The 24,663-nt window shown below is 34.6% G+C and overlaps 1 protein-coding gene across 1 annotated transcript in view; it reads left to right on the top strand.

The window, feature by feature from the left end:
• LOC127871519 (receptor-type tyrosine-protein phosphatase epsilon-like) overlaps positions 1-24,663 on the top strand; it is a 206,002-nt gene that overhangs the window by 93,311 nt on the left and 88,028 nt on the right. The window contains exons 2-14 of the mRNA XM_052414534.1: positions 12,192-12,326; positions 19,303-19,440; positions 19,619-19,756; positions 20,262-20,399; positions 20,637-20,754; positions 21,309-21,430; positions 21,693-21,817; positions 22,040-22,127; positions 22,444-22,517; positions 22,640-22,676; positions 22,989-23,086; positions 23,251-23,376; positions 23,751-23,899. Coding sequence (XP_052270494.1) covers positions 12,200-12,326; positions 19,303-19,440; positions 19,619-19,756; positions 20,262-20,399; positions 20,637-20,754; positions 21,309-21,430; positions 21,693-21,817; positions 22,040-22,127; positions 22,444-22,517; positions 22,640-22,676; positions 22,989-23,086; positions 23,251-23,376; positions 23,751-23,899 — 1,478 coding nt within the window. The 5' untranslated portion in view covers positions 12,192-12,199. The remainder of the gene's footprint in view (positions 1-12,191; positions 12,327-19,302; positions 19,441-19,618; positions 19,757-20,261; positions 20,400-20,636; positions 20,755-21,308; positions 21,431-21,692; positions 21,818-22,039; positions 22,128-22,443; positions 22,518-22,639; positions 22,677-22,988; positions 23,087-23,250; positions 23,377-23,750; positions 23,900-24,663) is intronic.

Below are 24,663 nucleotides of genomic sequence, written 5' to 3'. Positions count from 1 at the left end.
CAAAGACTTAGAGAAAGAGTGATGTTCCCGGCTTGCGCGCGCATTTCAATAAGCGAGCGGGGTGACAGCGATTTAATTATGGGTAATGACGCATTTCCGTTGCGAAAGAAAATGGCGATTGCCCTACCTTGTCAATATTTATATATACACAGTCAAACTATCTGTTTTTTAAGAAGACGTTTTGTCGGACGATTTGTATTGATTAAGTATGTGAATGCATTATAATAAACGACGGGTAACTAAAAAAGAAAATAATCATAAATAAAACAAAACATTGCCAACGAGCGCCTGCGTTCGAAAACTGCACTTCAGGATGCTTTGGTGGATACGGCGTTAACTGCAAACACGCGTGTAGTCAACATTGCCTTAATAACGAAACCTGTAACAATGTGAACGGCGAATGTCCGAGCGGATGTGTGGACGGATATGACTATGCCAAAGATAAAACATGTACATTACGTAAGTGTAACGTGTTTGTAATATTGCGATATGCAATTGTACTAAAATCCTATATTCTAGTAACGCCAATAACCTTTATATAATTTTAATAAATAAGTTCTATGTAAAATAATTCACAATCTGGACTTCAGCATGCTCTGGGCGATACGGCGTTAACTGCAAACACGCGTGTAGTGAAAACTGTCTTAATAACGAAACTTGTAACCATGTGAATGGCGATTGTCCCAGTGGGTGTGTGGATGGATATGACTATTCCAAAGATAAAACATGTACATTAGGTAAGTGTTACGTGTTTGTTATATCTTCGATTGTATGTGACGATCTATATTATAGTTACAAGCAGCAGGTTTAACAGAATAGTTTTAAGAAGTTAGATAAAATGCAAGACTTATCAATAAAGAATTATCATTATTGTCGATCGGCGGGAACGACCATGTGATACGTATATTACCAATACGTTTTAAAAGTTAACAAGTAAAATGAACATAAAATGTTCCGCAAAGTATGTTATAAATACAAACGCGTCTTAAAGTCTTAAAAGCGTGGTTACATATTGCGTGCAGCATGTTTGGATACATGTAGCTACGGTCGGAATTGTACAAATGCTTGTGATATCACTTGTCTCAACAACGATATATGTAACTATGCTAAAGGGGAATATCTGAATTGTTGTGCAGTTGAATATAACTATAGTATAGATGTAAAACTCGCACGTGTTTTTATAGGCATTTGCTAAGATTTTAACATCTCAAACATGTATTTGTGTACTTTTATCATTCTTAATGTTAATAATGCTTGTATTAGTGTAATCGTTTAGTATTTGTATATCTACAAATACTCGATGTTGGTATTTCGTAAATTTGATTGAACTTATAATATTTTATAATATAAAGTTTATTCGTATAACCTGAACAAATCTATTTCATCGATATAAATACAAAACTTAAAATATATAAGCAATAATCACATGCATAGCAAATAATATATAAATAGTATATAAAATGTATTAAATAAAGCGGATTATGCCATTATATTACTCAACGTATGCATTCAATGTTTAAGTTCTAATTTTAAAAGCATTTTTACAATATGTCTCGAAATTCGTTTTAGTGTAATTATTTGTTAACAAACGTTTTAATGTATGCATACTAGGTCGGATTGATAGAATTTGTCGATCATACAGTTTTCTAATATGTGTATACAGAGGACATACAACTACAAAATTATACTCGTCCGCGATATCCTTTGAGCTACATACACTACATTTACGTTGGTTTTAGGAATATTTATGTCTCCCAGATTCAATTTTTTACAATGTGTGACCAAAGTCTTTATTTTGATAATTTTTTCTTAAATTAAAGTTTTGGATTGGGTTAAGGTAATCAAAAAATTCAAATCGGTGTTTCAACTCTTTGTATAATATAATAAACTTTTAAAATTTAAATCATTTCGCCACAAACCTATGTACATATCAATATGTCGAGTTTATAATATAGGGATAACACATTTAATGCATCCAATCATCTACAAACCAGTATTTTTAAGCAAGTCTGGTACTTTGGTTATCCAATTGTTAAATCGTATTATATTTTCAGCACCGTTTCTCATATAGCATAATGTACCATATAATGTACAAATAGTTTGTTTAATAGTACACCATTTTATAAAAAAAATTATTATTCGTACGAAGCGATTTATATATAACGGGTATCGCCCTAGTTCCCCGTATACTGCTGCATTAGGAGTACCCACTTTGACAAAAAAATATTCGTTAAAAAAAATATAGGAACTCTTTTATATCCTCAGCATTTGGAAAAAAACTCACGCCTAACACAGTACTGAAATAACATACGAATCAAACAGATTCAACAGGAACAAAACATGCATGTCTTTGGTGATTGAAAAAAGCGACACCATAGCCTTTAAAGGGGCCTTTTCACGTTTTGGTAAATATACAAAATTATAACAAGTTGTTTAAGATTCTCAAACTTTCATTTTATAAACGATATTTATGAGGTAATACTGAACAAATACCATGCTCGCTCTAAAATAGCCATTATATGCATCTGTTGACGATTTAAAAACCTGAAAATTATAAAGCGTTGCAACGCGAAACGATTGAATAATTTTGAGAGTTCTGTTGTTGTCGTTATATTTTGTCAAACTACGCGGATTGCTTATATAAAGTTGTTGGGAATGTGAAAATGTGACGACGCTTTCGCGCCATTGCGCGGAACGTCACGTGATGTTAACGTCATATCTAAGAGTACGTTGTTTTGATACATTGACATTTTAAATAGATTCAGAACTAGACACAACGCTTTCTTCCTTTTATACGATCACAAGACATTTTGGTGCCGTGAGCAGGATAGTCAAGAGTCGAAATATGCAGCTAAACAAGCTTATTGCGATGCGCGACGGTCATCGTCGCCTTTTATCCAGAGAATTAGAGAGATTCGACTCAACCGAGTTAACGACATCCGAATACGAGAGATTACTTCACCTGATTATGGAGGAAGCAGAAGAAGTGAGAACCTTCAACGATAAAATCGTCAACCATAACGATATCGAAGATCTATCATCGGAACTGGTCGAGGGGAAATCATATTCATTCGACCTAGAGTTAAAGATTCAAAGACTTAAAGATAATCTGAATAAACGTAGCGGAAACAAATAAGAAATTACATCAAACGTTTCACAAGACGAAAAAACAGTGTGCAACCGGAATCCGATAGAGAAACTGTTTGCACATTAGCCAAAATACAGCCAGGTCTTCCAAAATTGAATCGGCACACACTTCATGTATCTACCACGAAGAAGATGACCAACCAGCGTGTTTCTTTTCAAAAGTTGCCAAAATTATCTCTGCCGTCGTTCCACGGGGATATAGTAGAGTGGCAGACGTTCTGGGACAGTTTCAAATGTTCTGTACACCAAAACCAGGCATTATCAGACGTGCGGAAATTTGCATATCTTCGTGCATTAGTTCAAGGCGCAGCGAGTTCATGTATAGCAGGATTCCAGTTAACAAACGTGAACTATATGAATGCTATCGAGCTACTAAAACAACGATTCGGACAGCCAGAAAAGATAGTAGAGGCGCTGATTCTATCGCTGATCCAATTAGATCCACCAACGAACACTACTGATAGTCTTCAAGCATTTTATGATAGACTAGAGACCAGCATAAGAGGATTAGAATCACTCGAAGAGTGTCAAGAGACATATGGGAATCTCTTAGTGCCTATCATAAGCGACAAGTTACCGACCGCAGTACGTCAGAGTATGGAACGTGATCATGGGACCAATCGCTGGAAGCTTCCCGACCTAAGATTTGCCACCGAGAAAGAGATTGCCATCATGCAAGAAGGCGACACACGGGAACTTCCGGTTTACTGCGCACATATGCCGACTGCGTCATTCCATACCGGAAGTAGATGTCCTAGGAAAAAACTCATGCCGTCAAGATCAAACGAAGACATTAAACATCGGAAGGTGACCTGTCATTTCTGCAATAAGTTCCGGCCACTGTATTCATGAAACAAATATCTTGTTCGATGAAGGTGCTCAGAGATCTTTTATCACAGAGAAACTTGCGAATGCATTAAATGTTAAAGAGACTGGTACAGAGACAATCTACTTGGCAGCATTTGGTCATTCATCTCAAAATGTACAGATAATGAAAACCGCCATAGTGCACGTTATCACTGACCTGAAGGAGCGGATCCCGATTGACGTCCTAATTACGCCTACCATAACCGTCCCGCTTCCGAACTTACAGAAAAAGATCACGTCCTTATCGTTCCTTCGAGGTTTAAAATTAGAACACCCAGTTACTGCTCATGAGACGTTTGATATTGCAATGCTGATTGGTTCAAATGCTTACTGGAAGATAATTCAAAATCACGTTGTTAGAGGCAACGGACCTACGGCAGTACAATCAAAACTTGGGTTGCGGATTGCTTATATAAAGTTGTTGGGAATTTGTATGTATTACGACGCTTTCGCGCTATTGTGACCGAATACTGTGTAACAATACCCCGTTAATACCGCTCTTAATAAGCTTTTAACATAGTCCGTTTCGATATATTGAATCATTCCATTTTATTAGGTCAATATAACAACAACATATTTTCTTTTTACTACTTTGTGCATCTACTGTGCTATAGTTAGATTTGAATTTGAACTGTGCGTATGTGAGCTTATCGTTTACACTAGCCCACTTTTTAAGTCGTTCGTTTATTACGACTGTAAACAATTTTGCGAAACAGCTCACTTATGTTATAACTCGATAGTTGTTTGGGTCGAATGAGTCATCTTTTTGAAAATAGATTTAACTCCTCCCTTTGACCAAGATTTTGGAAATGACGGCTTTTCAAGATATAGATAAATAATAAAATACATGTTGCCGATGTTCATTAAGGAAATGGAAACATAACAAAATGAGTGTTTAGTGTCATCCACGAGTCACATGGTTTCGATCGCTTTATTTTGTTGTATTGATTATCTATTTTGTAGTTAAGTCTATTGTTGTTGTTTTTGTCTTTATATATAGGAAACAAAACACTACTCGTAACAAAAGTTGTACTACTTGGTTAAAAATATCGTTGAACAGTGTGAAGTGAAATGTTATTCTACAAGTTATATTTCAATTAAAAAACTATAATTTGTTAACGTATACCGGTAGCTTGTTTTGACTAGGATTCAGAATGCAATTTGAATTCATTACAATAGTGTTGCAACAATCAACACAATGGATGGTTGCTACACTGATCAACTAAATATTTTGTTGTATTTATTCGATTGGATTATAACTTTATTACACGCAGCATGTTCTTCTGGAACCTATTTTATCTACTGCAATTACCGGTAGACAAGAATAGCATGAACAAACATTTGTAAACAGGATAATGCTACATCAATGTTATGTGAAAGAAATTATACACCAAGGCGTAGCAAGAAAAAACTACTTCACCATTTCACAACACTTTGGTATAAAATCCGCAAAGCTGTTAATAAAATGCAATCTGTAATTGTGAGCATTTATATCTTAGATTTTTATGCCCCCCTTCGAAGAAGAGGGGGTATATTGCTTTGCTCATGTCGGTCGGTCGGTCGGTCGGTCGGTCCGTCCACCAGGTGGTTTCCGGATGATAACTCAAGAACGCTTGTGGCTAGGATCATGAAACTTCATAGGTACATTGATCATGACTCGCAGATGACCCCTATTGATTTTGAGGTCACTAGGTCAAAGGTCAAGGTCACGGTGACCCGAAATAGTAAAATGGTTTCCGGATGATAACTCAAGAACGCATACGCCTAGGATCATGAAACTTCATGGGTAGATTGATCATGACTCGCAGATGACCCCTATTGATTTTGAGGTCACTAGGTCAAAGGTCAAGGCCACGGTGACCCGAAATAGTAAAATGGTTTCCGGTTGATAACTCAAGTATGCATACGCCTAGGATCATGAAACTTCATGGGTAGATTGATCATGACTCGCAGAGGACCCCTATTGATTTTGAGGTCACTAGGTCAAAGGTCAAGGTCACGGTGACCCGAAATAGTAAAATGGTTTCCGGATGATAACTCAAGAATGCATACGCCTAGGATCATGAAACTTCATGGGTAGATTGATCAAGACTTGCAGATGACCCCTATTGATTTTGAGGTCACTAGGTCAAAGGTCAAGGTCACGGTGACCCGAAATAGTAAAATGGTTTTCGGATGATAACTCAAGAACGCATATGCCTAGGATCATGAAACTTCATAGGTAGATTGATCATGACTCGCAGATGACCCCTGTTGATTTTGAGGTCACAAGGTCAAAGGTCAAGGTCACGGTGACCCGAAATAGTAAAATGATTTTCGGATGATAACTCAAGAACGCTTTTGCCTAGGATCATGACACTTCATAGGTACATTGATCGTGACTCGCAGATGACCCCTATTAATTTTCAGGTCACTAGGTCAAAGGTCAAGGTCACAGTGACAAAAAACGTATTCACACAATGGCTGCCACTACAACGGACAGCCCATATGGGGGGCATGCATGTTTTACAAACAGCCCTTGTTTTTTTTTTAATAATGCTGTAGAATGTTTTGGAGACGAGAAAAAGTCCGAAAGTGAATATGAATATTGAGAACTTGGAAGTTTCTCAATGTAGTATGTAAAAATCAAAATGCAAACTGGTAACATAAAATACGACAAAAAGTACATTATAAAATTAAGAGAATACACATGTCAATGGCACATGAGTCGCAAAACATCGATTGCGTTACTGAAGTGCAATCGGAACAAAAACAGTGTTGTTACGCGTTCGTATTGCCATGGCGTTGATTTGAACATTTCAATAGTTCACATCATAGATTTTACCCCAGGAAACCCGATTATTTGCGGGTCGTGTAATACCATAGGGGACAGTGCTGTGCATTTTGGCATAAACTTACATAGGGTAAGTAAATTGGGAAAATTAATTTTTTCAAAGTCCAGTTTGAAACAACTGTGCATTTACATTGATAACACAGGTATTGGCCTACATGTAGAAAAAATCCTGACAATTTTTCTTTAAAAAAATGAGCAAAATGTGGCTCCCTGAAGTAGAAGATCGGGAAAAACGGGCCATGTTCAGGCATTTAAGGAAAACTGCTTTAATTTGCAAGCCACTACCATTATTAAAGGATTTATACAAACTTTCACATGTCAACCATAACCTCTCAGCAGAGTTTCTCCAGAAACTATTTATTGTGGAGAAATTTGCGTTTTTAATGACCATGTTGGGAAATCATTGATACCATCTGGGGAAGACCACGAAACCATATGTGGGCAGTGACTTTATAATTCTTTTTCTTGATAAAAAACCTAATTTTCCGCCATTTTAATGCAGTTGCTTTGCTTTGTAGAGGCCTATAGTAAGTGTATGTGGGCACATATGAATAAAAATGTACTTTAAATGCTTTTTAAAAAACTTGACTCCTTTGTCTTTTATATAATGTGGTTATTCAATGTCTACTTAGATATGTAAAATAGCTATCACAATGTTAGTTTCCCCCCCCCCCACACACACACACATTATTAAACCGCCACAAAGTCTATTTGGGGGGCTATATAGGAATCAGTTTGTCCCGACCGTCCCTGTTCCAGTATGTTACGTCCCTCCCGAGTTTGTGTCCGTTTGTCCGCCCGATTCATTTTCATGAAATAAATTTTGAACAAATGAACATACAACATTCAAACTTCCTATGTTGATGCAACCTTATTAGCGTTATATCTACACCCCACGGTCTTTTAGGTCACAAGTAGGTTATAGGTCAAGGTCACTTAAATCTCTTATAGAAAACTTTATCACTTTATAATTGTATAATGGAAGTGCTTCCACCTACAGCCTTCAAAACTCATATATTGATGCACCTCTATGAGTTTAACAGGTCAAATCAAGTGACAGATCACAAGGTCAAATGTCAATGTCACTTCAACCTCTAATAGAAAACTTTAATGTTGTCTTCAGAACAAAAATGCTTCCATCTGCAATCTTCAGACGTCCTATGTAGATACACCTGACCTAAATGAGTTTAACATTACCACACTACATTATTTGGCCATAAGGTCAAAGGTCACTGTGTTCTCTGATAAAGAAACATTACATTGGCCCTTCTTGGGTTCTAAAGGCCTCATATGTAGATGCATCAATTAAATTTGCGCAACACATACCGTTAAGATCTCAAGTGGAATGGAATAAAAATTATTAAACATGCATACTGTAATAAAGTGAGTATAGGTAAAATGTCTTCAACATTCAAACATATTATATCAACATGAGAGCTATTGTTACTCTTAAATCTATCAGTGTCATTGCACAAAATCAAAGACTGCTTATGATTGTAAATTTGTTACAGCAACTAGCTGCAATATGAGCTTTTATTTGTCACATTATGGTTGGCAACTTGCATTATTACATCTGCAAGTGGGATAGACAGGAAAAGTTGCTTTTGCACAGTGTTGCATTTCATCCTCATCACATGCATTTAGAAAACATGCTTAGTGTTATCTGGCGGTGTGGTATTTATTACTTATCAAACTTCTTCTCAAGAAGGTCAAATATCTATCTATCTATACTGTCTAACCCCGTTTGCGGTTATTATTGACAATATGGTGGACGAACCAGTTATCGAACACATAGGGAATTACATTAAAGTTTAAAAACTTAAAATAACAAAAACATTATGTTTTAACAAATGACTAAACGTGTTATCGTTTAATAACTTATCTGTTAAGTTTTCCAGCAAATATCCTTCAAGAATTCATAACAATGATTCAACTTGTCTGTGAACAAGGTAAGTGTTATTCTTTTAATCAACTGTACTTTGTGTGGTTAAATGTATAAAATCGGTATCAACGTCATGTTTTGAGGCCTTGTTTGCGGCTATAAACTAGCAATGGTCGAATTCGTTAAAAGGGGAGTAACAAGTCAGCTCATTGAAATTAAAAGGTCAAATTCAACTATTATTTTGTTTAATAGACAATTCTTTCCAAGGCCAGTCTGTGCCGATTTTAATGTTTCTTAAATACGCTTAACAATAAAATTACAGAAAACTTAAGGCAATCTAAACAAAATTAAGCGAAAGTTTAGCGACTTCATTTCAAATGAGTTTTTCTCATTAGGACACTTGCCGAATTAGCACCAAAAGTTTCAGAACACGCCACATAAATAGTATACATAAAAACCCCATATACACTTATTAAGACATCATTTTTATGTACCTAACCAATTGATGTATGCGACAAAGCAGGCAAGTCTTTCTTTACATTTTCAGAAATAATGTGGGTAAAAAGAAATAAAACCCGAGAATGTTGAAAAGGCACTATTGATCATATATAAGGCATTAAAAGTACAATTGAATGCATATGTGCCCACACACACTTTCTGTAGGCCTCTACAAAGCAGAGAAATTGCAACAAAATGGCTGAAAAAGAATTATAAAGTCACTGCCAACATATGGTTTCGTGGTCTTCCCCAGATGGTATCAATGTTTTCCCAACATGGTCATTAAAAGTGCTAATTTCTCCACAATAAATAGTTTTCTGGAGAAACCCTGCTGAGAGGTTATCGCAGACATGTGAAAGTTTTGTATACATCCTTAAATTATTGTAGTGGCTTGCAAATTAAAGCAGTTTTTTCTCCCCTAAATGCCTGAGCATGTCCCGTTTTGCCCGATCTTCTTCTTCAGGGAGCCACTTTTCGCTCATTTTTTAAGAAAATTTGTCAGGGTTTTTTCTACATGAAGGCCAATACCTTTGTTATTAATGTTAATACACAGCAGTTGTTTCAAACTGGACTTTGAAAATTTTAATTTTTCCAATTTACCTACCCCATGTAAGTTCATGCAAAAATGCACAGCACTGTCCCCTATGGTATTACACGACCCGCAAGGTATCGAGTTTCCTGGGGTGGATTTGATAATAGCGTTATAAATAGCCCCAGTTGTTTTTAATCTATTTTTAGCCAGGAACCGTTGCTCTTAAGACTTATATTTTGGAATAGAAATCAGCTTTTAAGAAGGGCCTCGCTAAAACGCATACGGTAAAACGCAAACGATAATAGATTTCATTTAAAACGCATAGACTCTATCAAGACCGAAAACCAACACGGCTTCATAAAGGATATTATAGTGTTGAACGTAATTTACATGTTTGTATCTTGTATACACCTTAAAAATATAAGCTGAATTTGTAAATAGTAATGTAAAATGTATATTGATATGTTCTTTACAGTTTTAATGGAAATATACTCAGTCAATATATTTTGTGGAACGTATGTTCTATCGGTTTCTTGTTTTATTTTGTTAAATACATTTGTTTTAAATTGTACACTATTTATGACAAAACAAAACTAAAAATAAAGGTACCGCTCGACTTGTGCATGGTTGTATTTATTTTTGTTTGGTATTTTGATTGCAAGTTTTACTTAAATGTCAAAGAATATAAGTTGTGTGAGCGGCGTCGAGTCCTCAATTATTCTATAAACGCAGTGAAAAGTACGCATTACGACCATTGGCGAAAACGCATTGGCGTTCTAATACCCACGCTTAATGAAACGGGCGTTGTTTCGGCGACCCATGACGCGACCGGATCGCCAAATCGTTATGAGAACGCATGAAAACGGCGTAAAGCTCCAAGAACGATTAAGGTTGCGACCTTAACGCGACTTTTTTGACATGCTGAATTCGAGTCTATAATGCCGCAGGATCGCTCTGACGCATAAGCAACGCCATAAAACACGAAACTTTCGTACTTTGGGCTCCATGAGAACGCAGAGTAGCATAGAATTTGCTTGTGGACGCGCAGGAACTTAATGGCGACCATTCTGCGTTTCTATTTCTTCTATAGGGCTCTTATTACGATCCCTCACATTAATTGTCGTATTGACGCCCGATTGCTGTCAAAGAAAAAACTCCGAGGTAGAGTAGCACATGACACGAATAGAAAGTATTGTATACACATCAACATCGTCAATCATATCAGCGTAAACGTCCGTGTCACAGTTATTAAACAGTGAATGAAATTACATAATATTTAAGGGAGAGAAACGCAAACGTTAGAAAACAAAACGAAAACTGCAGACGCAACGAACCAGTAGAAAACGTATACGGTGTTAACACTTTTTTAAATGGCAAAACTATTCAGAGACAATACATGGCATGCAAAACAGACGCTATTTGAACAAAAGTAAAGCACCTACTATATCGAATATTTTAAAACAAATGCGATATTTAAAGACAATTATACCATACAATTTAGTGCAGACATTAAATATAGAATGAGGTATTGGGATGCTATTAAGATAACTTTGAAATTATATGTTATTTATATTTTACAAAAGCACTTGTTTGTTTGTTTGTTTGTTTGTTTCTGACTTCCTGCAAAACATTCGCAATACTTTATATGTTATATTCGAGAAGAATGATTGAAGAAGAATGAATTAAGGCTTACATGTTGAAATTTATTCAAACTTTTTGCTAAAATATGTCTTCAGGATGTAAACAAACAGTTGTGTATGGAAATGACAAAACATACAAACGGGTTTTTTAGAATCATAAGTTATTTTCACAAAAAGTATTTAAAAAAACGATACTTCATGCTATGTAATAAATCAAATATTAAATTAACATTTGTAAGTCAACGTAAACTTAAATTTTCATTGATTTTATTGAACTCGTATTGCTTCTTCCTTATTCTTATTAATTTATAACGTATGTTTTTGTTATCTTTATCGTATGCATTGACAATATGCGTTTTAATCAGTGCTCGTTTATATCTTGCCGCCGGTTTGATTGTTTGGTTCCTTGCAAAGAATTGTCGAAATTGAGAACATTCGAATAACTGGATAAACAAACGTTGACTTATCAGACAGTGAATTGTAAAATGCTTATTGTGAAATAAAAACGTGTACAATGTGAATGTGTAACATGTCATTGGTTTATGCTAACGATTGCGGAAAATGTTCTTTTGTATGCTTAATTAGCGTAACATGTAAAGGCAGATCTCTCTAACGTTTGCTTGTTTGCCTTATAATATGTTTTGGGTAACATTTCAGATGAAAATTCGCCCATTTGTAACATGGATGTTGACAAATAAAACTGGAGGCGTTCCTTTCCCATATTTTCCATATTTACCAGTATACCTTTAACTGTCCAAATATAATTGTTTATCATATCGACCTATGTTGCAGCTTGTAATATGCACCAATATGGCCCCAAATGTAGTTTTGCATGTCACTGCAACGGAATGGAAGACTGCGACAAAATTAGTGGTAGTTGTCCAGGTGTTTGTGACAATGGATGGAAAGGAGACAGCTGCTCGGGAGGTATGATATATTATAATAATGTTAACTTGCCATCATTGTTTATCATTGTTCTAATTTAATGAGTTGTCAGTTTATAGAAAATGAATGCATAAAAGCGGAATACACAGCGATGCAATAACACATATTATAAGCTTCAGACTATTGTTTGTAATTAAATAAACTTCTTATGGACCACATGTTTCTTCAGTGTAAAGGGCTACTATGATGATGGATACTCAAACTGATTTTGTACCGGTGTTGTACATAAACATACGTAATGTGAATGGTATATCTTTTTAAGGAATTTTCCGCGATTGCGTTGTTTCGTCATTAATATCTATTTTAATAAAGGGCGATGTGTGAACATATATATATATAAACATAAAAAAAATAAAACGCTTTGATTAAATTTGCCGTAGCTTTCGACCTCTCGGTCTTCTTCATCGGCATTTATTTGTGAAGTATATCATGTTCAGCGTAAGTGACGTTATTTAGTTGAACGTTACATTGCGCGACAAATTTATTAGTCTTTTGTGTTCAGTCCATATGGTTTGAACGTTCTCAGTTTGCGCTTCAAAAATTGTTCAATGGTCTTCTGGTACTCATCGGATCCATTTAATGTTTCTAGTCCCATGACCCGGAAGTCCGCGACGCTGTGGCCGTTTGTGTAAAAGTGCTCGGCAACTGGTTCATTGTGTCGAGTCCGTAAACGGGACAGGTTAAGGAGATGTCATTGGTACAGTGTATCTCCCGTTTCCCCTACATATACTAAGGTCTTACAGCGTTCGCAGTGCACAGCGTAGACTACATTGGTGGATTTGCAGGTGACCTCGTTCCGCACATTGTAGACTTTGCCGGTGGTATCGATGAACTTTTTGGCCTCCATCATCTAAGGACAGATTGTGCACCTCTGTGTCCCACAAGGTCCGCTCCTGTTTGGAACCCGAAAAAACATGCGGTTGTGTTTTTTATGTACCAATATGTCTTTCAGGTTGCAGTCTCTTCTGAATGCTGCTAACGGGGGTTCAGGAAATACGTTTTTCATCCGATCGGAAGTGTGGAGTGTTAGCAGGTGTTTCCGGGGGATATGGCCTACATTTGATAGCGCTTCGGAGAATATGATAACGATCGGTACACTGAAAGTACTTTCTTAAGGCACCTTCGTACGCAGCAGATCTTCTCGCTTCTTGCTATCAACCTTCTTCAGTTCTGTCTCGACGAATCGGCAATTGTATCACTTCTGTGTTTGTGTAGTCCGTCTCTTCTGAAAATATTCGTTTCAGCCTCACACCTAAGCCGTACGGAATGGCCTTCTTCGTAGATTCGGTATGAGAAGAGTCCTTGTGCAGGTAGGGGTGCCTATCTGTTGGTTTGGTGTATAAGTCTGAAACCAGCTTTCCTGTTGGAATTGACGTCATAGTGTCTAGGAATTCGAGCTGCTCTGTGGAGTAGCGGAGCTCGAGCTGTATTCGTGGAAGGATTTTATTTCCAAACGCATGGAGTGTCTTTAGTGCTACCAAACAATGTGTCCACAAGCCCCAAACATCATCAACACACCGGAAGTAAGCTATGGGATGTGTATTTGATTTCGAAAATAACTCTTTCTCCCAGGCTCCCATGTAGGTCATCATCATAGAAGCTCTTTACACTGAAATCATGTGGTCCATAAGAAATATATATATATATATATATATATATATATATATATATATATATATATATATATATATATATATATATATATATTTATATATATATATTTGCATGTGATTTTCATACCTAGACTGTCTAGGCTAGATAGTGTGCCAGTTGTCGCCTTTTTGTATCATTTTGCTTTCTGTTGATTGTTGTTTTATTTGGGCAAAACAGAAAATAGAAAAACATCCGCCGTGAAATATTTAGTTTTAGAAAGGTGACTATTGCATTATCTATTATTGATTTCGATTCGCGAGAACTCACAATGACGAATATATCACTTACCGTGAGATAAATACTCGGTTTTACTAAATCGTCCATAGAACTAAACGGTATTTATGGGTTTATTATCTGATCAAATACATTTATTTATAACAATTGACTCATAATAATTGGATTAAACATCGCGTGAATTTTTATATGAAAGCTCCGAATACAGGTTGTGATTGAGTTGCCAATGAGTAAAGACCATTATAATCGTCTCAAAACCGCTTTGTGCGATAAAAGTTGCAAACAACGAGACTTTCTTTTGTGAACGGAAATATGAGTGATATCGTTCGTACCTGATATTGTCGTCGGGAACTGTTTTAATAAGTCACATACCGAACATCTACAGTATATATGTTTAATGAAATTACATATATCAATTCATTTATTAATTTAACTGACTATTGGTCCTAAACTCATTATCGTTATGTGTTTTTCCTCATAATTATTAAATTAAAGATTATATAAACATATAAGCAAGTATTCTTGTGCATGTGCTGGTTATATTCTTTAAATAAATAAATATAGCTATAAAATGTATTAACGTTTAGCATCCAATTTGGCATTTTTACACGAACGCACGCGTCCCACAAAGTTATTATAAAATGATAAATAAGAAATGTCATTTACAAATAGCGATTTTGATGGAAGATTGCAATGTTGCTGTTTTGTTTGAAAAACCTTTTGCGTTGCTCATGAAACACATGTAAGTAGGTTTATTGTAATACTTGCTTTAATAATTATTATATGGAATGTTATGCTTGTTGAATCATATAGCTAAGAACAGGCCATCACATAGTAAAGTAACTGGGAAGTATGTTTACTACTAAACGATCTCTCTAGAGTATTACCTTTCAACAAATGAAAATTAACATTATAATATGCAGCGCTTCTTATACTTACATATCATTTATTACAAATGTACAAAGTCAACCTCAGTACTTGAAGACTAGTTTCAAGTCATACATAATTTCAATATATCTATACAAAATACCTTGAACATTTCTCAAGAAGATATTCAATTATCTCGAATAAACATATCCCAAAATGTCAAATGTTTTTATTTGTAAATGTACGGTAGAAATAATGCATGTAATGTGTAAAGCATTGCTTCATTTGCGATCTGAGAGCTTTAGTCGACATTCTGTACCGTGTTAAGGATATACCAATAGCAATTATATAGTAAATTTACAAACTAACAATCACATTTTTTAAATATTAATTATGAAATTTTTATACAGAATGTCAACGAGGAATGTTAAGTGCATACTGCTCGTCGGAATTTCATTGTAAGGAAGGGCTAAAATGTCAACACATCTTTGGCAATTGCACTGATAATCAGTGTGCCTCTGGATGGACCTATTGCAAATGAAGAAAGTTGTATCTGTTCATTTACAACAGCAATTCGTTTAATTGTACTGCTGTTATCTGAAACGTTTACATATTGATGACGAATCCTGTTAATTATACATAATATGGAGAATAAAATAAGCAAGTGTATAACATTCCAATTTCCAACATGCACATTGCAATATTATGTGTGGTATATTCCAGCTTTATGCATGGTTAAAACAAATTAGATCTTTGTCGTATCTTTTTTATCTATTATTAGCCGTATCAGATATAGTTTTCCCACATTTATGTCACGTGTTGTATCATATATAAATTCAAATACTTTTTATAATTAATCATTAAACATTAAATCGTCATTTTTGTAGGTACTCTTTGCTGATCTTTCGAGTGTTATATCAATGTATTATTGAACTGTAAGATATCATCTCAAACTAATGATGCTACGATTCGTCGAAATATCTCTATTTGTTTAAGAACAATATTTATTTAGGAATCTATGCATTTTTAAGGATTTTTGCAATATCATTAATTCGAGTATTCATGCAATATATCATGCGATATTTTAATGCCAATGTACTTGTGTTTGTAGGGTGTATAACAAAAATTACCCTAGAAGTCAAACGGTATCAGTAAATGCTTCAACCTTTAAAAACGTCAAATAAATATTGTTAAAGTAACTATAACGCTCAAAATCAACGAAAATTTCGTTAAGTATTACTTAAAATAAAGTTAACGCCTAAACAATCAGTGTTCCTTATAGCAATAGCCAAAATTTCAACGCTAGATGTGGTATGATTACTTAGATTTTTGTAGATTCAACATGCTCGTTTTTATTTATTTGTGGCCACAATTAATTCCGGGTGTGTAGAAATATCGAAATACCCGTAATTACCGAAATACCCCGAAATCACCAGAAATCACCAGAAATCCCCAATAATATTTATTATTTATCAAAATACTGCGGATATTAAAATAGAATATTGCAAAATACAATCTATTCACTGATGAAAAATTGTTTTTTATCCATGTTTGGTAGTAAAAAACTAAAATATATACATAATTATTGGGATTCCGAGTATGAATCCATAGTGCATGTTTTCACAAGCACGATCAGGTACAGAAATCCCCGCTGTAAATATTGTTGTTAAGTTTTTGTCTGTACCTATTCTTTCTAATATCAAAAAGCCACCCAGATGATTTTTTGACACTTGAAGAGCTTTACAGCGGGGATTTCTGTACCTGATTGTGCTTGTGAAAACATGCACTATGGATTCATACTCGAACTCCCAATAATTATGTATATATTTTAGTTTTTCACTACCAAACATGGATAATAACAATTTTTTATCAGTTAATAGATTGTATTTTGCAATATTCTATTTTAATATCCGCAGTATTTTGATAAATGATAAATATTATTGGGGATTTCTGGTGATTTCTGGGGATTACGGGGTATTTCGGTTATTACGGGGATTTCGGTATTTCTACACACCCGGAATTAAATGTGGCCACAAATAAACAAAAACGAGCATGTTGAATCTACAAAAATCTAAGTAATCATACCACATCTAGCGTTGAAATTTTGGCTATTGCTATAAGGAACACTGATTGTTAAGGTGTTAACTTTATTTTACGAAAAACGTAACGAAATTTTCGTTGATTTTGAGTGTTATAGTGACTTTAAAATATTGTTAAAATATCGTCATCGACATTCCTTTAAAACAACTTTCAATATATCTTCTGCGTCACAAAAATTGTGATTATTAATTTAATGTTTTTACCGTCAGTTTGTTGGTATATTGGTATATACATCCCGCAATGAAGTTCCAAATAATCGCATTTCATTCCCGGCTAAAATTTTACAACTTACAACATGATTACGAATTATATTTAACTTCCCTTTGTTTGACAAACGAAAGAAGATTAGCTGCATTCTCAAATGATGCGACTAGAACTGCTATGATAATTTGTTCTGCAATGTAGTAAGTTATAATTTTCCATGTAAGTTGTAATTGCTCAATCATGATGAACGTTTGGGCAAATATGTCATTTGTATTGTAGCAGCGGTAATATTTTGGTAGTACCACTTTAACAGTAATCATTACAAAGGACATATTGCATCAGCAATAGTATAATTAATATTTATATTTCTCCAATCACATCTTTTGTACATACAATAAACGTGGTCGCATGAAACTCTTTCTTTACAGTTGCATTTAGATAAGCTCTCGAATCCAAAGAGGCCGTCTTTGCACTCCTTTTATTATTATAGCAAATAACAAATTAACCAATGACCATTGGCGTCGCACTGAAGTGCGGCGACTCGTATGTAATACGTTTTTTTTTCGCTTATGGGAGGAGAAGTTATTTTAAGGATCAATGTATACATTTTTGTTGTCAGAATATCTTGCATAGTGGTGATTTTGTTGTGTAAATTAGTGTAAATAAGTACTGCATTTGTGCCTATTACATTTACTACAACATTTATTGCCAATAATGCAAAGCTAATTCTTTTAATTAATAACTGATTACAGGGACTGGGCAATAATAAAAGATCAGATGGACTGGGCAAATACGCGAACCGGTGAAACTTTCTGGTTTTGTATAAAAACAAAACCTAATCAAAATATATTTATTTTGTGTTTTTTCTAACAATAGCGCAGACTTTTGCTGTTCGAGTTTTGGTTAACGCGTATTTTCTTCAATTTTACAAGACGACAGCGATTACTAGGTTTATTGCTTTATTGATAACCGTTACACTACAGTCACTTATTAATATCTTAGTAAGAAGGTGATTTTTCAAGCGGTTCCGTAGTGTAGTGGTTACACGCTCGCTTCACATGTGAGAGGCCCAAGGTTCGAGCCCCAGTAAAATCAAATTATTTTATTTGTGTTAACTTTTTGTTTTGATGTAGACATTTTAGTTTAAATAAATATGCTGTTTTATTGTAACCATTTTTTTGTTTTTCTTATGCCCATGAAATATACGTGTGAGAGGGTGTGGTGTTCGTAAACACATTAAAACTTTTACAGTGTTTTCATATCAATTAGTACTCAACCCCTATCGTAAATGAGCAACGTAAGAATAAGTTCAGAATCATCTCCCCTTGAAGTTGAGAAAATATGAAATTACGCTTACAAGATGAAGCCGATTTTTTAAAACCTACACAGTTCTGTTCCATTAATGAAAATTGCACACGGATGCCAGTAAAAAAAAGGAAACCAATGTAAATTAAATGAACTATGAAATATTTGGGAGTTACAACACAAAATCATAGATAATGGTTATTTGGGGGTTATAACACAACATCATAGATAATGGTAATTTGTCAGTTATAACAAAAAATCATAGATAATGGTTATACCAGTATCTTTTTCTATTTTGTTTAAAATAATTGGCCAATATATTAATATGTACAGTAGAAATACAATTGTTCCATGTAACTTCGTTGAGTGCCTTTTACACTGAAATTCCCGACGCCCTTTGATGCTTTGCATCAATACTTATCTTGTTAATTTTCAACTAATTTCAAAACATTAAACGTCTAACGTTTTTGTATTTGTTATAAATACCAAAATTTATAAACCTTAAGCAATGGTTTTACATTCATTTTTATGTTGTATCGATTATAAATGCAAGAACTACGATATTGTGGAATGACCGATATGGGGTTTGTTGAAGCTTGTGACAGTGGTTACTTTGGGATGAACTGCTCCTTCCCCTGCCATTGTAAGGAAATCATAGGCTGTGACCACGTGTCAGGCAACTGTTCTGACAAAGAGTGTTCGCCGGGATGGACAGGTCATAACTGCAGCACAGGTATTAACTTATACATGTACATTACCAATTTTAAAATCATACACTGTGTTTCTGCAACTCAAAGAAAAATATGATGTTTTGCCATGTTTAACCTGATTTTGTTTTGTCAATTCATGGTTTGCTCAATTGCGTATTTTAGTTAGTTTCAATGTACCTATATCTTGATCCGTGTATTCAGAATGCATGCAGGGCTCTTTTGGAAAGAATTGCGCGTCGTTATGTCATTGCAAAGACAACTCTGTGTGCGACCATATCAACGGTCACTGTCCAGGCAATTTGTGTTCAAAGGGCTGGCGATTTGATAATTGCAGTATAGGTATGATACCAACATTGTTATGGCTTTTATTTCACCCTGTAAATTGAGAATATAAATATTATATTTATTAATATTGCTCATGTTATCGTTCAAGTAATACGTCAATTGCACGCGCACGTATAACGAAACTTAATTGCTACTATTTTTGTTGTTTGTGCTTTCAGAAACCTAACGCAAACTTACCCCACAGCACAAAATGTTCTCAAGTATACAATGAAATGCGTTTTAAACGTCTTCCATTCTAAACGGTGCCTCTTTCACTGTTACCATTTACCGCTGTAGTTTAAAGCTTGCATTCTGGACAAAGGCTAGTCCTATCATTTCCTTCTCTTTGAAGATGTCTAGAATTGTTTGCGTGCAACCGCATGTATTTGCAAAGCATTTGTGGTTGTTGCCTTAACAATTTCTCTTTTCTCACAGTTACATTCTATATAGTACTTTTAAGTCAACTATTATAACTATTTGTGCAACTTGTCCATTTCATGATTCGTATCTTTTAAATTAGAATGTGACCATGGTTTCTACGGCGAAAACTGTTCCAGCGACTGTAATTGCAATAAGTGCCATCATGTGAATGGCTCGTGCGCCTTGTATTCGACACAGTGTCGTGGAGGTTCCCGACTAGAAGGCGAACTGTGTACACGTTAGTACTAACTGTCATAAGAACTATGTTTGTTAGCATAATATGGTTTGGTCTAAATGCCTCTACACCTTCAGTAATCAAATTAGACCTTATTCAATTCTGCAAATACATATCATACAATGGTTAATACAATTGCGTTTTTTCATGGATGCGTCCAAATAAAAATGTTTGAAGTATTTTAAAGAAGTTTTATTTGATTCATATAAACATATTCGTGCATTATTATTTTTATTCAAGCTGAAGACAGCAAGCAAACTTCAGCAGGCGCGATCGGGGGTGGCGTGGGAGCTGCTTTAGCCGTTATAATTGCAATTGCTGTCGGTCTGTGGTTCTATAAAAAACGAACGCACCCGAAGTAATTTTTTAAGCTTATTATAATGGTTTACATACTCGGTTTTATTTAACGTAGTTATAAATACGTTTGATTTATCAGTTTATAATCAAACATAATAATTAAGTAATCTTCCTGTTCTGATTCACCTTACTTGAATTGACTTCTTACGCAGACTGCCCAAGGAAAACTGTGTTTACACTGATCTTATAAAGTGGTGTTTATCAAATATTGACTGACATAATTTTACCATATTTTATTATATTTTACCATGGTCAAATTTCGTAATCTTTTAATCTATATTTCGAATCCCGCAATGTATTCACTTACATATTTCTACGAATTGCAAAAACAAAATGTATAAAGTTTGTTTAATACGGCAAATTAACTGTTGAACTTCTTATCAATAATTACTCAACTTTAATAAGTTGAGTTTAATTTTGTGTAAACTAATAAATAAAATTTCATTGCGTAGAGTTTCATTTAAGCCTATTCTTGATTTCGTACCCATCTCGATTTGAATTAGTTTATAAGCGTCCATATTTATTTATACGAAATAAAAGAAACATCAATTTCAGAAACAAGCATCGTCCAAGTTTTTCTGCTGAATTAACTGACATAACAAAACCGCATAGACAGGAAAATGCGCATGAAAATCTCGGGTATACAGACACAGATGCCAATGCAAAAGTTTACGAAAGTATGTTTATTAATACAGCATTTAAACAATATGATTATTGACAGTATATTGTGACAAAGGTTTAATGTTATGATATGCGGTGTACTTGAGCTTTTATTTTTATGCAAGTAAAACATAAATGCTCATATATCGTGACCGGGGATATAAACCTAGTAAACGACGAAGCTGAAAACTCGTTGTCAATACCAAAAAGGAATAAATTACATCCGGATTTCCGGATTTGTTGATTTATCTTTCAGTAAAATCTATTCTTTTATTTTAGACGCAGCTAGCGGCGATTACTACAGTTTCCAGGACTTAATCCCAGGAATCAAGATGCATTTATTTTGGGACTACATTCGTGAAAAGACTAAAACAGGATCATTGTTCTTTGAAGACGAATTTGCCGTGAGTATTATTTATTAGACTGTTAACATACTTGCAAGGTCTACGTGTATATTGCTAGAAGACGATGGATAAAGTAAAGCAGTTAATCAAGTGTTAATAATTACTATTCTTGCACGATCTCAATCTGTCCGCACTTCTAGCACTCTCAACAATTTCTCTGGTTATGTCTTTAATAATAGCTTTGCATATTTTACAAACGTGATTTTCCTTCCTATTTTTCAGAAACTCCCAAAAGGTCTAATTCATAAACATGACGTAGCTACTGCTTTAGAGAACCGAGGAAAAACTCGCTACCGGGAGATGTATGCCTGTAGGTAACCCGTGAACCATGTTTTGCTTGGCAACCATTACTTTTGCATTATTTACGCTTGATATTGCTTGCCACATTCATACCTTATATAATTGATAACGTAACTTTGTTTTAGTGAAGCATTTTTCGACCTCTGTATGAATATATTTATATGCATGTGTCAATTTTATTGTCGACTTAAAAGGTGGCGAGCAATAATATTTACTAATTAAAAAACACTTATAGTGCACTGACCGTTTGCAAATCGGAACTCAATTTGGCGTGTTTTGAGTATGCGCATTGGTTTTTTTAATTAAAATGTGTTTTATCGTTATAGACGACCATTCACGCGTGCCTTTGGAGAAAAACAACCCAACAGATTCCGAATATATCAACGCATGTTTTATTCACGTAATTAACGATTTAAAACTATGATGTTATCGATTGGTATGTTGTATTTAGTTATTATTATTTGTTTGCGCTAATTTCATCGCTTGTCATGATATAGTTTGTTCTTATTGTAATAATTGTAGGGTTTTGGGAAAGTGAACAAGTTTATTGCATCACAAGGTAAGTCACCTTTGAATCCTGTTTGCAGAATGATGGTTACAACAACAGTCATAAATGCATTTAAAAAAGAATGGTATCATATTGCATGTTTAATTTTTGTTTATTTTTAAAAATTATGCACGCATTAACACGTGCAAAAATGTAGTTATTTAGCATATATAATACTTGGACAACATGAAAGCTATGTTCACTTAGATCAAATTTCCGTTCATCAATGAATAGCATATTTAAATATAAAACATAAGTTGACTATATACGCTTTATAAACTTATTAAATGTTTTAATTGCTTCCAATATGTATCGTTCTGCAAGGTCCAACCGAAAATATGATTGACGATTTCTGGCGCATGATTTGGCAGCAACGTGTGTACAAGATTGCAATGCTCACTAACATTATTGAAATGGGAACGGTATTATCATGATCTATTTATTAATCACGTATACACATTTTACATATTTTGCGTTAAAGTATCAAATAACGATGCCAATAAGTGACAACTTATGATGAATGAAATCAGACATTCAAAACATATTTAAATGCTTGCGACTCAACATAACTTTTTTAATACTTCAGTTAAAATGCCTTCAATACTGGCCAGATGAATTGAACGGTGTATGCACGTACGGTGGTGTGGAAATCAAGTATGCGGGTATAGAGGAATCGTTTGAATACAATATCAGATATTTTGATATACGTCGGGTATGCTTACTGTTTGCTGCATCAAGACACACTTGTTCATGAAATTGTACTGTTTGAATAACATATTATCATAAAGTATCTTGATTTACCTTTTTGATTAGCCAAAGATGTTGAATACTACGATATAAGCTATCAATCATATCATGTTTATTTTTTGCATTTAGTAACACAACCGGATTAAAGTTTAAAGCGTAGTTTTGAATTTACGTAATGCAAAAAACATTATATGTACGGATATAATCAAATAGTGAACTTATTACAAAACGTTTTGTTCAAATATATTGCCGTGTTGCATTATAGTAATTTACGGAAACACTTCATTTTGTATTAATGAATGTCCTTCTATTGTGTTTTTCATTTACTTTTAATTTTAGGGGAAGGAATCACGTTATGTAAAACAGTTTCATTTGAAGACATGGCCCGACAAGGACGTTCCTGAAACGACCTGGTGTCTGGTTGATTTCTGGAGAGCAGTTGATACCAGTGATGCGGCTAACATTTCTCCAATCGTCGTACATTGCAGGTACGCGTTGTTTTATGTCTATGGTATTGTTTGCCTCAATAACTGTCTCACTCGATAAAGCCTTCCAGCTGAAACCAAATGCTCATTCGTTATAAATCCGGCTTATATTAAGGTGATGATTAAGTTTTACCAACGTATAAAGATAATATTGAAACTCCAATACTATCATCAGTTGAAAAAACGTATAAATAACTTATTATATTATACGTAAACACTTTTTATTTCAATTGTGTCTATTGAATACAGCGCGGGTGTTGGTCGGACAGGAACATTTATCGCCCTTGACATATTAATTACACAGGCAAGGATGGAAGGATCAATTCGACCCCTTCAAATGGTCGAGGCGCTTCGTCAACAAAGGGTCAACATGGTTCAAACAAAGGTTATGACCGTTGAAAAATGTCATGCATATCATGGCGAATTTTACTTCAGGATTCGTACATGTAGTAAACATTGTATTTCGCACAGTTTTCATATGCATATACAGATATGCTCACATTGTTTATTGTATTGTGTTATCGTAGTTGTTTATTTGAGTTTTGCTTTTTCATCTATTAATAAAGGAGCAATACAAATATCTTCACGAAGCCGTGGCTGAAGCACTACTGATTGGGACACATCCTGTTCTTACAAGGCAGTTCGCAAGCGTCGTCGACTATATGATGGGCAAAGAGAGGGAATCAATGACTACGAGACTTGAAGAACAATTTAATGTATGTATGAAATTTATTCAATAGCATATAGTAAATAACATGTTATTGGAT

The sequence above is a fragment of the Dreissena polymorpha genome, chromosome 3, assembly GCF_020536995.1.
Source record: "Dreissena polymorpha isolate Duluth1 chromosome 3, UMN_Dpol_1.0, whole genome shotgun sequence".
Classification (NCBI taxonomy): domain Eukaryota; kingdom Metazoa; phylum Mollusca; class Bivalvia; order Myida; family Dreissenidae; genus Dreissena; species Dreissena polymorpha.
Note: the sequence above shows the minus strand (reverse complement) of the source record. Positions and strands in the feature narration are given on the sequence as shown.